This window comes from Stegostoma tigrinum, chromosome 1, assembly GCF_030684315.1.
Source record: "Stegostoma tigrinum isolate sSteTig4 chromosome 1, sSteTig4.hap1, whole genome shotgun sequence".
Classification (NCBI taxonomy): domain Eukaryota; kingdom Metazoa; phylum Chordata; class Chondrichthyes; order Orectolobiformes; family Stegostomatidae; genus Stegostoma; species Stegostoma tigrinum.
In genome coordinates, this window is record NC_081354.1 from 156,758,025 (window position 1) to 156,772,336 (window position 14,312).

The 14,312-nt window shown below is 41.7% G+C and overlaps 1 protein-coding gene across 1 annotated transcript in view; it reads right to left on the reverse strand.

Annotated features, from left to right (window-relative positions):
• dcc (DCC netrin 1 receptor) overlaps window positions 1-14,312 on the reverse strand; it is a 931,407-nt gene that overhangs the window by 481,398 nt on the left and 435,697 nt on the right. The window contains exon 6 of the mRNA XM_059643861.1: window positions 2,767-2,921. Within this exon, the coding sequence (XP_059499844.1) occupies window positions 2,767-2,921 (155 nt within the window). The remainder of the gene's footprint in view (window positions 1-2,766; window positions 2,922-14,312) is intronic.

Below are 14,312 nucleotides of genomic sequence, written 5' to 3' on the forward strand. Positions count from 1 at the left end.
AGGACAACAGGTCAGCACAGACAAGTTGTACTGAAGGGTCTGTTTCTGTGCTGTCCAACTCTATGACTCCTTTGTTAATCTATAATGTTGTTTGAAACTCAGTAGAGCCTCACAAGGGACATCACATGGGTTTTTTATGACGATTGAGGAGGGGCTTGAGAATCACTTTAATTTGCAGGTATTTTGTATTAATTAATTAAGACCATAAGATATAGCAACAAAATTAGGCCATTCAACCCACATCGAGGCTGGTCCATCATTCGATCATGACTGATCTCTTTCTCAACCCCATTCTCCTACTTTCTCCCCGTAACCTTGACCCCTTACTAATCAAGAACCTATCCATTTCTGTCTTAAATACACTCAATGACTTGTCTTCCACAGCCTTCCGCTGCAATGAATTTGACAGAATAATCACCCTCTAGCTGATGAAATTGAGCTTAAATTTAAGCTGCGTGGTAAAATTTGTACCCAAGCAGCAGAAATTTAGGTCCGGCCTGTAGATTGTGAGTTGAAAGACATAGGGGCTACTTCCAGATCGAATTGCAGCCACTCCCTCCTTAAAAGCCCTAAGAGTACCTCCACATTGAAGGCTGCAATGATGCATAAAGGCAGTTCACCTCCACTTGTGGGCAAATCAGGGTGGACAATAAATGTTGGTTTAGCCAGCGATTGCCAGATCCCATGATTGAATAAAAAAGAAGCTATAATGTGGGGTAGAACATTGCACAGAACAAAGATGTTACAAAGCAAAGCCTTATGGGGGAAATCAAACCATCAACATTAATCCTAATTTAGAATCTATCATGAACTATGTATTCTTTTATCTGTGCTTTCGAAGTTCTTTTTAAAATTAAAGAAATATGTCAATCTGATGAAGATTATTTCAAGCTACACGGATGAAAATGCAAAACAAGAAATCACAGTTAAGAAAAGTGAATTAGGATGCGATCTAATGTCCTTTACAGCTGAGTAAACAGTTTATCAAATGGGAATCAAACTTGGATTGTGTCCAAGCTATTAACATCACTGTTGATCTCTCCTGCTCATTGTTAAGAATGAAATTTTGGCTGGATGCCAGTGTTTCTATTGTCCTACTGAGAAATAAATCAGAGCTTTGCTGAGTCCTGTCTCACTTCGCATTTCTGCCCTGGCAATCAGGACTGCTTCCTTCTATCTCTAGCTATGCTGTTGTATGAAGAGGTCCCAGCAAGCTGCCAATTTAAAGAGCAAGTGCCACAATTAGGACTTTAAAATCATCTTCGCTACTTTTCCGAGACCACTGTTAACAGGGTATATTTTTACAGGCACCAGAAACCCTTCAGTATCTCTTTCCTTATGTGCGAGTGTGCAAACTACAGCAATTCAAAGAAGACAGCTCATTGCCACCCTCTCAAGCACCTTAGTATGTGCTGAGGTGGTGAAATGCAATGTGTTGTTCAAATGCAATCTCTTTTTTTTATACAGACTGAGTTTTTTTGGAAGTGTTCACATCATCAAAACGCTTCAATATTAACTGAAGCACTAATTAATAAATGTGAATACAGCTAAGTTTAACTGTGTTTGTGCTGAGAACAGATATTTTGCTTGTAGGCTTATGAAAGTTACTTACTGGGTAACCTTTTAGCAGCAATGTCAAGATGAAGGCAAACTGTATTTCTTTTTATTTTTACTGATGTTGTGCATCGACACATTACCTCGATGTGGTTCAGCACAACATTCCGCACATGCATGGAAATAGAAATTAAGAGGTAATGACTGACATCAACTCTTTGTTATCCCTTAGCAAATTTTCTACCCATTCTGTTCTTGCCCCTTTGTCCTATTAATTTCAGTCTTGTTAACAATTCTATAACTGGGGTCTAATTAATCAAAGCCTTTTCAAAGTCAATACACACAATATCAACTGCACATCATCCATTCTCTTGGTTACCTCTTTAAAAATCTCCATGGAAATCCAAGTCCATGCAGATCTTTTATTGTTCAATGTTGTCTAAGTGACTTTTAGCAATCTACTAAATTATTATTTCTAAAAGCTTTCCCCACATTGATACTAAACTGACTGACCTGTCATTGGCACAAATACAGATAAAGCTTGGAGAAGCTCAGCAGGTCTGGCATCATCTATGGGGAGAGAAATAGAGTTAATGTTTTGAGTCCAGTATATATCTTCAATACTGAGAGGTTTGGAATTTTTTTTGCTATGCTTATGCCTGTTATTGGCAGGTTTATCTTCTTTTTTGAAGCAATGTGGAACACTTACAATTTTCCAGTTTCCGAACCCACCCGTGTATCTAATGGAAGAATGTAACCATAAGAATGTCCATGATTTCTACCTTCCATTCTGCCAGCAACCTTTAATGCAATCCATATGGATGTGGTGAGTTAACCAGTGCCAGCTTTACAAGTACCTTCTCTTTTCTTAGCTTTATTTATGTCAGCCCATACCTCAACAACCCTATTAAGTCTATTTCCTTGGTAAACATCACTGCAAAGCATTCATTTACAATCTCAAATGTGCCTTCCTCCATTTTGATCTCTAATAGCTCATTGCTCCTCTGTCAACCCTCAAGAAAACCTTTGTATTGTCTTCTGCTTTTAGCCACTGTACATAAGCAAGCAGTTTTGTTTAGAATCAGTAATCAAAGCCAATGTTGTTCTGGTTATTTTATATTGAAGCAAGTCCAATGGAACAGCTCAAATTGAGTTTCAGCTGTGTTAGTTTCTCCATAAATCACAACAATGCCCCTGAATAATATTACTTACCACAATCTGGAAGTAATCACTGGGAATCACCACTTCTCCATTCTTTATCCATCTCACAGTAGGGACTGGCTTCCCACTAACTGCACATTCAAACTCAATGTCCATACTCTCATAAGCATAGAGGTTGGAAGGACGCTTTAGGAAGCTTGGAGGAACTGTAAGAAAAAGATACAAGGGTAATTAGTTTAAAACCAGCAACAGCAATTATATCTTACAGCGCCTTAATGTAAATTAACCTTCTATGGTGTTTCACGGCAACATAATCATTCAAAATTAGACACCAAGCACATAAGGAGATAGCAGATGTTATGAGATTAATCTGGATGGTAAGGATAATCTTAGACATGCCACCAAGAAAATACCAATTCAACAATACCCATCACATTCACCAATGTCCTTTAGGGAAATAAATCAGTCATCGTTACTTCCTATTGACTCCAAAGTGATAGTAATATAGTTTGACCAGTAATAACCATCTGAATTAGCCCAGCAAGCCATTCAGTTCAAGGACAGTTGAGGACAGGAAAGAAAAACACATGCTGGCATTGTCAGTGATACATTGCCCCTAAATGAATAAAGAATAAAAGGATTACCCTACACTCGGTGAAATAGGTTTATCTTACAGAATGTCGTACAGGAGGTGAGAGAGTTAGAATGGCAGTGAGGATTTGAAAGATAATTCCAGAATTTAGGGGCTCAATAAATTTAAAAAACAAATCTGTATGATCATATCAATATGAAAATTGTGCTCATCCACATACACCACACCACCGTCCAGTTCTTATCCTACTTCCAAAAGGCGTCAGCCAATAAAGAATAACAACAACCTGCACTTGATACAAAAGGCAATTCTTTTTTCGAGTGTCACCCTCGGGCAGTTTTGATATAATATGCACCAGTGAATTCTTGACAAGCATGTATCAGTTTCCCACTACTTGTTTCCATTTGAGGTTATTGAATTGCATTGGGACACACTTGCCAGGTTAGCATCAACAAATGGTACAAACTGAATGGCTTGTGAATAGTGAACACAGGTATACTGAGAACACGCAGTGAACGCACCAGTCTAAGTTCATTTCTAAATACTTCCGGCCCTCATTCCCATTTTAACCAAACTTAGAGCCATTTGTAAAAATAGTGCACATTGGAATGTTATAAAATGTCTAAAAGTTCAGAGATGAACTTTGCTCGGCACAGTTTCTCATACTCAGGCTTTTCATTTATTTCTCCATTTCTCATTTCACAATGGGTCACCTTCTTTCCTTTGTTCTTTTACATTTCAGTGAAGGTTTCTGGTTTGGGGTAACAAGGTGTAGAACTGGATGAACACAGCAGTCCAAGCCGCATCAGAGGAGCAGGAAGGCTGATGTTTCGGGCCTAGACCCATCTTCAGAGATAGAGGAGGGGAAGGAGGTTCTGAAATAAATAGGGAGAGAGGGGGTGGCGAATAGGAGATGGATAGAGGAGAAGATAGGTGGCGAGGAGACAGACAGGTCAAAGAGGTGGGGATGGAGCCAGTAAAAGTGAGTATAGGTGGGGAGTTAGGGAGAAGATAGGTCAGTCCAGGGAGGACGGACAGGTCCAGGAGGTGGGATGATGTTAGTAGGTAGGAGATGGGGATGGGGCTTGAGGTGGGAGGAGGGGATAGGTGGGAGGAAGGACAGGCTAGGGAGGCGGGGATGAGCTGGGCTGATGTTGGGATGCGGTAGGGGGAGGGGAGATTTTGAAGCTTGCGATGTCCACATTAATACCATTGGGCTGCAGGCTTCCCAAGCGGAATATGAGTTGCTGTTCCTGCAACCTTTGGGTACCATCATTGTGGCACTGCATGAGGGCCAGGATGGACATGTTGTCTGAGGAATGGGAGGGGGAGTTGAAATGGTTCGCGACTGGGAGGTGAAGTTGTTTAGTGCAAACCAAGTGTAGGTATTCTGCACGCTGGGTTCACACTAAGCAACTGCACTTCCCAGTCATTAACCATTTCAACTCCCCCTCCCATTCCTCAGACAACATGTCCATCCTGGGCATCCTGCAGTGTCACAATGATGCCAACTGAAGGTTGCAGGAACAGCAACTCATATTCCGCTTGGGAACCCTGCAGCCCAATGGTATCAATGTGGACTTCACAAGTTTTTTTTCAAGATAAAATTAGATTAGATTAGACTCTCTACATTGTGGAAACTCTCCTCCCCCTACCGTATCCCAACGTCAGTCCAGCTCATCCATGCCTCCCTAACCTGTCCTTCCTTCCACCTATCCCCTCCTCCCACCTCAAGCCCCACCCCCTTCTCCTACCTACCAAGCTCAAGCCACCCCGTTGCCCTGTCCGTCCTTCCTCCCTGGACTGACCTATCTCCACCCTAACCCCCCACCTACACTCACCTTTACTCGCTCCATCCCCACCTCTTTGACCTGCCTGCCTCCTCTCCACCTATCTTCTCCGCTATCCATATTCTATCCGCCTCCACCTCTCTCCCTATTTATTTCAGAACCTCCTTCCCCTCCCCTATTTCTGAAGATGGGTCTAGGCCTGAAACGTCAGCCTTTCTGCTCCTCTGATGCTGCTTGGCCTGCTGTGTTCATCCAGCTCTACACCTTATTATCTCAGATTCTCCCGCATCTGCAGCTCCTACTATTTCGGGTAAGGGGTTTACGTTTTTCATGGCTTTCACTTCTGTAAGTTAAGCATGAAGGAAATCAATTAGAGCAGATCAACAGGATATGTCTTCACTTCACCAGGAGATAATGTTAAAACTTACTCACCAAAACAATTTGTTTGAATTGGATTATGGTTAACTTAAGGATTTCTGTACACTGCAGATAGTAACAAAATCTTTTCACCACTGCCAATTAATAATGAATTCTCCACTTCAATCTACAGAAAACCATTTCAATACACTTTAAAACAAAAACCAATATTTTACACAAAATTGATTACACTGTCTCTGGATAACATCTGACAGTGAATTAATGCTTAAAACATTGCACTGTAACAAATAGATAATGGATAATAAATTTGTGCTTGGATCAGGGATTCTGCACTATCCGTGGACAGGTAAATGTTTATCGAGTATTATCTGCAAGGTTAACTGGACAGATTTATTTAAAGGAGTTACCCTTCCTAAAAATGTCTTTGGGAAACGATTAGTTTTCTGGGGGAACTGGAAGAAAAATCATGCATCATGATGACGTTTTAGCCACAAATAAAAAATTGCGTGGTAATTCATTTTGTGCAGTTTTTTAAAAATTCATTCACTCACAAAATGTGGGCGTCATTGTCTGGGCCAGCATTTATTGCCCATCCCGAGGTGCTCTTGACATAATGATGGTGAGCTGTCCTCTTGAACTGTTATAGTCTATAGGTAGACCCACAGTATTGTCTGGAAGGAAGTCTCAGGATTTTGAACCAGTGACAGTGAATGAACACCAAAACATCTCCAAGACAGGATAGTAATTGGCTCAGAAGACAATTTGTAGCTAATGGTGTTTCCAGGTATCTGTTGTTTTTGTCCATTTGAATGGTAGTGGTTGTGGGTTTGAAAAGTGCCGTCAAAGGAACCTTAGTAAATTTCTGTAGTGTATCTTATAGTTGGTACACCTTACTGTCAGTGGTGGATGCTGGTGGCTGCTGATAAAGCTGGCTGCTTTATCCTGGATGGCGTTAAGCTGCAGTTGCACTATGCAGGCAAGTGGGGAGTATTCCTGGCTTATGCCTTGTTATTAATAGACAGAATCTGGGGAATCCAGAGGTGAATTGCACACTGCAAGATTCTTAGCTTCTGACCTGCTCTTGTAGCCACTGTGTTTATATGGTGAGTCTAGTTCAGTTTCTGTCCTATGGTAACCCCGAGGATGTAGATAATGGGTATTTAGTGATGGTGATGCCATTGAATGTTAAAGAGCCATTGTTAGTTTCTCTCGTATTGGAAATTGTCATTACCTGGCACTTGTGTGGTATAAATGTTACTTGTCACTTCTCAGCCCAAGCCTGGACAACGTCCAGATCTTCCTGCATTTGGGAATGGTCTGCTTCAGTATTTGAGGAGTCATCAATAGCGCAGATCACTGTGCAATCATCAGCAAACATCCCCACTTCTGACTTAGTGTCAGGGAGAAGTAGTTGAAAATGGTTGGGCCTAGGGCAATCTACAGAGATGGCTTGAAACTGAATTGACTGACGTCCAACAATGACAGCCATCTTCTTTAGTACCAGGTCTGATTCCAATCAATGGATTGCTTTCAGGCTGATTCCCATTGATTCCAGTTTTGTTAGGGTTCCTTGATGCTACAGTGAGCTAAATGCAACTTTAACGCCAAGGGCTTTTAGTCTCTCCTCACCTCTGGAATTCAGCTCTTTTATCCGTGTTTAAACTAATGGCGTACTGAGATCAGAAGCTGAGTGGCCCTGGCAGAACGCAAGCTGGGCATCATTGAACAGGGTATTGCTGACCAGGTCCTGTTTGATAGCACTGTTGATGACGCGTTCCATCACTTTATTGATGATCTACATAATGATGCAGTAACTGACCACGATGAATTTGTATCAGAGATAATAGGAACTGCAGATGCTGGAGAATCTGAGATAACAAGGTGTAGAGCTGGATGAACACAGCAGGCCAGGCAGCATCAGAGGAGCAGGAAGGCTGACATTTAGGGCCTAGACCCTTCAAAGGCCTAGGCCCGAAACATCAGCCTCCCTGCTCCTATGATGCTGCTTGGCCCGCTGTGTTCATCCAGTTCTACACCTTGTTATCTACATTGAATTTGTCCTGGTTCTTGTGTACAGGTATTTCTCCGATCACGCAACAGTTGCATTCTTGTGTGACCTCATGCAATAGAAAATTACACTATAGAAAATCACCGTAGAAAATTGCGTCATACAGAAATCGCTGTAGAAATTCACTGTGCCTGTACAGCAGAAAGTTTGCGTTATCCAAACAGCGTACACTATTCATCACTTGTGTTACAGACAATTCATGTTAATGAAACACACGTTATAGCAGAAATGCCTGCATGGGTCACACCTGAGCAATGTTATATATGATCGGGTAAATGCTAGCGTTGTAGCTTTACTGGAACAGCTTGACTAGGGTAGCGGCACAAATGTTCAGTACTATTAGACAGAATCCCTACAGTGTGGAAGCAGGCCCGTCGGCCCAACAAGTCCACACCGAATCTCAGACCGTCCCACCTAGACCCATCCCCCTGTAACCCACCTAAGTTACAGCCCTCTAAACGCTATGGGCAAGTTAGCATGGCCAATCCACATAGACCGCACATCTTTGGACAGTGGGAGAAAACCAGAGCACCCACAGGGAACCCACACAGACTTGGGGAGAATATGCAAACTCCACATAGACAGTCACCCGAGGCTGGAATTGAACCCAGGTCCCCGACACTGAGGCAACAGTGCTAACCACTGTGCCACTGTGCTGCCCTTAATGCTGCCTGAATGACACATGTATGGCCTGAACGCTGTCAGGGTGTACAGCCATTTAGAACCCAGTGCCTCGAGCACTTTCCTAATATCACATGGAGTGAAGACTGGCATCTATGATGTGGACACCAAAGGTTTGCACACAGTCTGTACAAAGTGACAAAACCATGAAAGAGATCAAATACATGAAGTCGAGGGCCATTTAGAGTGGAATCTTCCCATCCACTGTATAGCATGGGAAAACATAAAAAAGTGGGAGACTCATGAGATATCAGCAGGAAAGAGATTTCTGACATCAAGACCGAGAAGTCCCATTTTCCAACAAAGTCAAACCGGATTCTCACTAATGGGTGGCAAGAGATCTATTTGCATGCATTAACATTTCATTATTACATCTTTTCACTTAAACTTATAGTTAATTTCCCATCCTCCCACCTGCTGGAGAGGAGCCAGATGGTGACAATTCCCTACGTAAAAGCCAGAGCAGTAACCTAACAGCTCTGACTCACCATTTGCTCTTCTGGATGTGAACCTAGATACCAGTCACCAAAATCTCAGGCTGTGCTCCCCTGGCAGTGACTGCATGCATTCGACATCCACCAGGAGCTCTGAATCTCCACTGGTAAAGCGTGGTGCCAATTTCTGTCTGCTTGACATGTTGGGGGCAATTGACAGCAGGGCAGCTATGGACTACTAGTGCTTGACTGGGTACATGGCTGGTCTTTAAAGATTATGCCAGAAATTGCTGGGAAGTCCATCATAGTTCTGTGTGTGGCCAGTTAGATGAGTATGTCAAGTGGGTAGACATACATATGCCATTCCACATGGTGTGCAAATAATCAGATAAGCTGGGAAAGATAGCATGAGAAAACTAGCAAGAGACAAAGCCTCTGTGAAACTTGACAAAATTGGCACTTAGCCAATTCTGGTAAAACGCAGCCCTATTGTTAAGAGGTGCCGAGCGAAACAATTACTTATCTCCTTCTTTTCCAAGTTTCATCGTATCTGTGGCAGTTGTTCAACTAAAACCCCATTGATCACAATTACTTATGTTTGGCCAACAAGAAGCATAATGAAGGTTCAGCCCATGGTAAATCATCGAACTACTCTGAGATACTATAAGGATTGTTAAATTGTGTTCTACATAAGAAAATGTGCTAAATGGGCTGTACGACTTTGCTCATCTGCATTTATCTTTGTGGAATTAATGCGGCAAAGAAAAGCATTTTTGTTTCTTTTATTGTGTCATATTATACTTGGTATTAACATACTGATTCTGCTTGATTTGGACCATAAGCCCCAAATGCAAATACTAAAACTCTCAGAGGATTCTACAACTGCAAAACATTTCATGGGATTTATTTGTATATAAGTTTAATTGGGAGCTCATCTTAAGTTTATGCAAAGCATTAAAAATTTGCCTCATCCAAGTCAAATTTGAAATGTGTTCCTGAGCTTACTTGTTCAATCAGTTGGAAGCCATGGGAGAAAGATTCTGTGAATAGTCAGCGATGACCACAGTTGATACTCAGGCAAACACAAGGGAATCAACAACTTCCATTTTATCCTCCTTCTTTCTCAGTATTCAAAGGCCCCAAACACTTCAACTAGGTGAAACAGCAATTTGCTTGTACTTAATTCACTTCAGGATACTGCACTTGTAGCTCATGCAGAGTGGGGTCCTCTGCACTGGGGACAGCAAATGCAGATTGGGTGAGTGCTTTTCAGAACATCTTTGTTCAGTCCACAAGTATGACTCTGAGCTTTCAGCAGACAGTTATTTTAATTCTCCTACTTACTGGCAATTTCCAGCTTTGAGGTTCTGAAGCGTTTCAATGAAAATCAACCCAACATTGAGGAATGGTACCTTATCTTTTAACTGGACACTTTACAGCCTTCTGAACTCAACAATGAGTCCGATTTCAGATTGTAGCCTCTGTCACCATTTCGTTTCATTTCGAGTCATGAGGTCATAGAGTTATACAGCATGGAATCAGGCCCTTCAGCCCACCATGTCTCCACCAACCAACAAACAACCAAACTACCCTAATCACATTTACCAGACTTGGTCTATAGCCTATTATGCCCTGCCATTTTAAGTGCTCACACAGATGCTTGTTGCAAGAATAAACTTGATTTTGGCAACAGGCAGGAAATCAGTTTCCCAACAGTGAGTCAAATCTTTGCTGTTATGTTCCCAGAGCTTTTCAGGTGGATGGAGCTTCTTGTCCTTCTTGGTCAGAAACATACTTTGCATTCATTAGTGTGTCATTAATTGTCGTTAACACACCAGCCACTGGAATTATGTTCACAATCATTGTTTGGTTAGCCAAAAGTGAGAAACCTGTATATTCAAAGCTGAACGATAAAACATGCATCTTCAAGCACAGACATCTACCTCCAAAATTCAGTCAGCACAAAGAGTTTCATTCATTTGTCTCCTTCATAACTAAGCCATTTCTTTGTGCAGACACTTACAGTGTTAGGGATGAAGGATCCCCATGGGATCAGCTAATGTGAAGTCTCAGTCATACATAATTTGCCTCAGTGTTGTTAAACAGTGACAGTGTTAGGCCAAGAAGCCTGCACAAGAGAGACAACCACACTGACTGACACCAGCAAATCTGACAGGAGCAGGCAAATAGAACTTAATACAAAAGGCCAACTTTTGTAGGGGCAACCTTCCAATGTTGATTTCCCCCTCATAGGAGCATTACAGATTAAGTAAACCCATACTGGTACAGTTTGCTGTGGGACTGAAAATATAAGTTTCATTTCTACTATTTTCAATAGCACAATGAGCAAATGAGCAGGAGAGGTGGGCTGGTATAGTGGCAACATCTCTGGAATAGTCCTTCACAGATGCTGCCAGATCTGCTGAGCTTTTCCAGCAACTTTGTTTTTGATCCTCAAGTTAATGTTGATTCACAATCATGAGAGATGGTGAAACATGAATTCAATAAAAATCTATACTTAAAAAAAGCTAACACAGTTATGGCTTGGGGGGGCTGCCAACTGTCAATTCATTTTTAAAAATACTCACCTGGTTCACTGGTGTCCTCTTGGAAAGAAAATCTGCCGTCTTTCTTTGGTTTGGCCTACATGTCTAAATGGGGTTCACGCTTAACTGCCCTATGGACAATTAATAATGGTGGGCAATAAATAATGGGCGAGCCAGTGACGCCCATATCATATAACCAAGGAAAACAAAAGGCCATTCAGCCGGTTTCACCATTCAGCACAGTCATAACTGTTCACCTACTTCAATATCTTTTTCCTACATTATCCCCGTATCCCTTTTTGTCATTGACATTTACAAATCTGTCATCCATTACTTTAAACTTAATCAACAACTAAGCTTCCACAACTGTTTCCAAACAATCAGAACCCTCTGATTAAAAATTAGTCTTCTCATTTCAGACCTAAGGAACTTTTCCTTTACTTTGAAATCCTATTCTCTGTTCTCAACTTCCAGTCAGTAGGAACATCTTATTTACCCTTGAAGTGTTTTGGAAATGTCTGCACATTTAACACTCTGTGCTGGACAATCAGCATAACTAATTGGGCACACTGGATGGTAGCTTGGTAGTCTGCACGCACGTGGAAATTGGCCCCATGTTTTTGGAACATCTCACCGAGCAGCAGCACGTAAATAAGTAATGGCACAATCCAGAACTCATTTGCAATTTTGGAGTTTGTGGAAACTTTTACCTTGTAGCATTCAGGGGTTTCAGTCACTATTGAGTGAGGTTGGCTGGGCCACCTCTGAAATACCGATCCATGTCTTATTTCCAATTGAAATAAATGTAGATGAAAATCAGGTGAGGCATTTAACAGGCAACTGAAACAGTCATATGTTCTATATTAGTGATAATAGGAACTGCAGATTCTGAGATAACAAAGTGTAGAACTGGATGAACCCAGGGCAGTGCAGCATCTTAGGAGCAGGAAAGTTGATGTTTCGGGCCAGAACCCTTCATCAGAAATGGGGGAAGGGAAGGGAGTTCTGAAATAAATAGGGAGGGAGGGGAAGGCGGATCAAAGATGGATAGAGGAGAAGATAGGTGGAGAGGAGATAGATAAGTCAAAGAGGCGGGGGTGAATTACAAGAGAGTTGCAGTGGGAGAGAGATCCCCTGAGATTTTTTCTGGAGGGAGGAGGGTAACTTCTTGCAGGGTAGGCATCCTTACAAGAGGCTTCACAGTGGGTTTAAAATTGTATCAGAGATAGTAGGAGCTGCAGATGCCAGATAATCTGAGATAACAAGGTGTAGAGCCGGATGAACACAGCAGGCCAAGCAGCATCTTAGGAGCAGGAAAGCTGACATTTCTTCCCTCTGGACAAGCCTCAGGGGATCTCTCTCGCACTGCATCTCTCCCGAATTTCCATCCCCGCTTATTTGGCTTATCTATCTCCTCTCCACCTATCTTCTCCTCCATCCATCTTTGATATTCCTCCTCCTCTCTTCCTACTTATTTCAGAACCCCCTTCCCCTCCCCAATTTCTGATGAAGGGTCTAGGCCCAAAAGATCAGCTTTCATGCTCCTAAGATGCTCGTTGGCCAGCTGTGTTCATCCAGCTCTACACTTTGTTATGTCATATGTTCTATGTTATTGTTCAACACCAAGTGTCATTCTTCTGCAAAGGTAAGGCTGCCATCAGTGTGACCTGTCCCCATAATGCTAAAATGTTTAAGTGATGTGCATGCTGACAGAAAATAGCAGTTAATTGCTGGTGGTAGAAAGTTAAGATTGTGAATTTGTCCACATCCCGACACCACTGCATTCCAAGGTGGGAGAATGGTCATTTCCCGGCTATACAGCACTGTTGGCAAAATTGGGTGAATTGGTACCAGATCTAGGAGTTTCAACGGGCATGGTTCTTTAGATCTATAACTGTAATTTTCAAACAAAAAATAGGGAGTCTTCTTCTCCAATTGTTTAGAGGGTGAAGTAAAAAGTGAAGAAGTGTTTGGTGATTCAGCTCAATTTTGATCTTGTACCAGAGGGCTGTGGCTGACTACAGAACCTTTTCTAATCATGAGACAGGACCACTGGAGAGGAGAAGAAAATTAGAGTGTAAAAATCAATAACTGAATTTACTACTGGCACAGAATGGCCAGATAAACTGATGTTAACACAGCTGTGGAAACATCCTGGAGAGCTTCACAACATCCTTGATCATCAGCAGCCTAGTGAAATGCTTAATATGCTCTTTTACTGTGAGGCCGAAATATCGGGAAACATTTGTTGTGTTCAGTGCGGAGTTATAGTAGTCCAAGATGGAGGTGGGTGGGGAAGGTGTTGAGAGGAGTGAGGACAGCCATAAAAAAAAGTTCGACAAGGGTTTGTTTTGATAAGTTTAAACTTGCGATGAATTGAAGTACGACATAAGAAATCAAGCAAGATAATGTTTTTCATCACACCTCAAAGAAATTACATAATTGTTTGATATTTGCCAATTATTTGTAGCCTAAAGTAGATGTTGAAGCTTTAACACATGACATCTGACAGCAAATTTTGTCTGCATGTCGGCCACTTCTCACACCAGGGTTACAACATGGATTGTAGCATAGAGTGAATTCATAAATGATGAAGATAAAATCATTAAATGATGAAGATAAAATCATTATGGTTCATTTCCAGCCCTTATATCATTCTGTGGATGTAAGTCTACACTACGCTCCCATTACCATATGTTAGTCCTGCTGTGTGATATAGTTGTCTGGAATAAAATGAAAATAGCTGAATGTTAACTGTGTTTGGTTAGGAAAAACAGCAATATGTCATGTGACGGCTTAATGAGGAAATTATTACCTGGCAATGTGCTTTCTTTCTCTTGCCTCATGCTGAGGAAAATTCTAAGGACAGCAACAGTTTGCCAAAGTTCAAGTAAGTATTCCTGCAGAAAGCTTTGGCAAGGTATTTAATCACAGGGGAACATCATATTCAAAGCAGATCAGCCTCACCTAGTGCCCAGAGATTGAAGTCGTGAGGTATGGTTAATTTCCACCCTTACGCCAATTGCTGAAGGGACAATTAGAATACAATGGGATTAGGTTGATGTTCAGGTGTTTCACACACATTGGTGCAGACTTGATGGGTTGAAG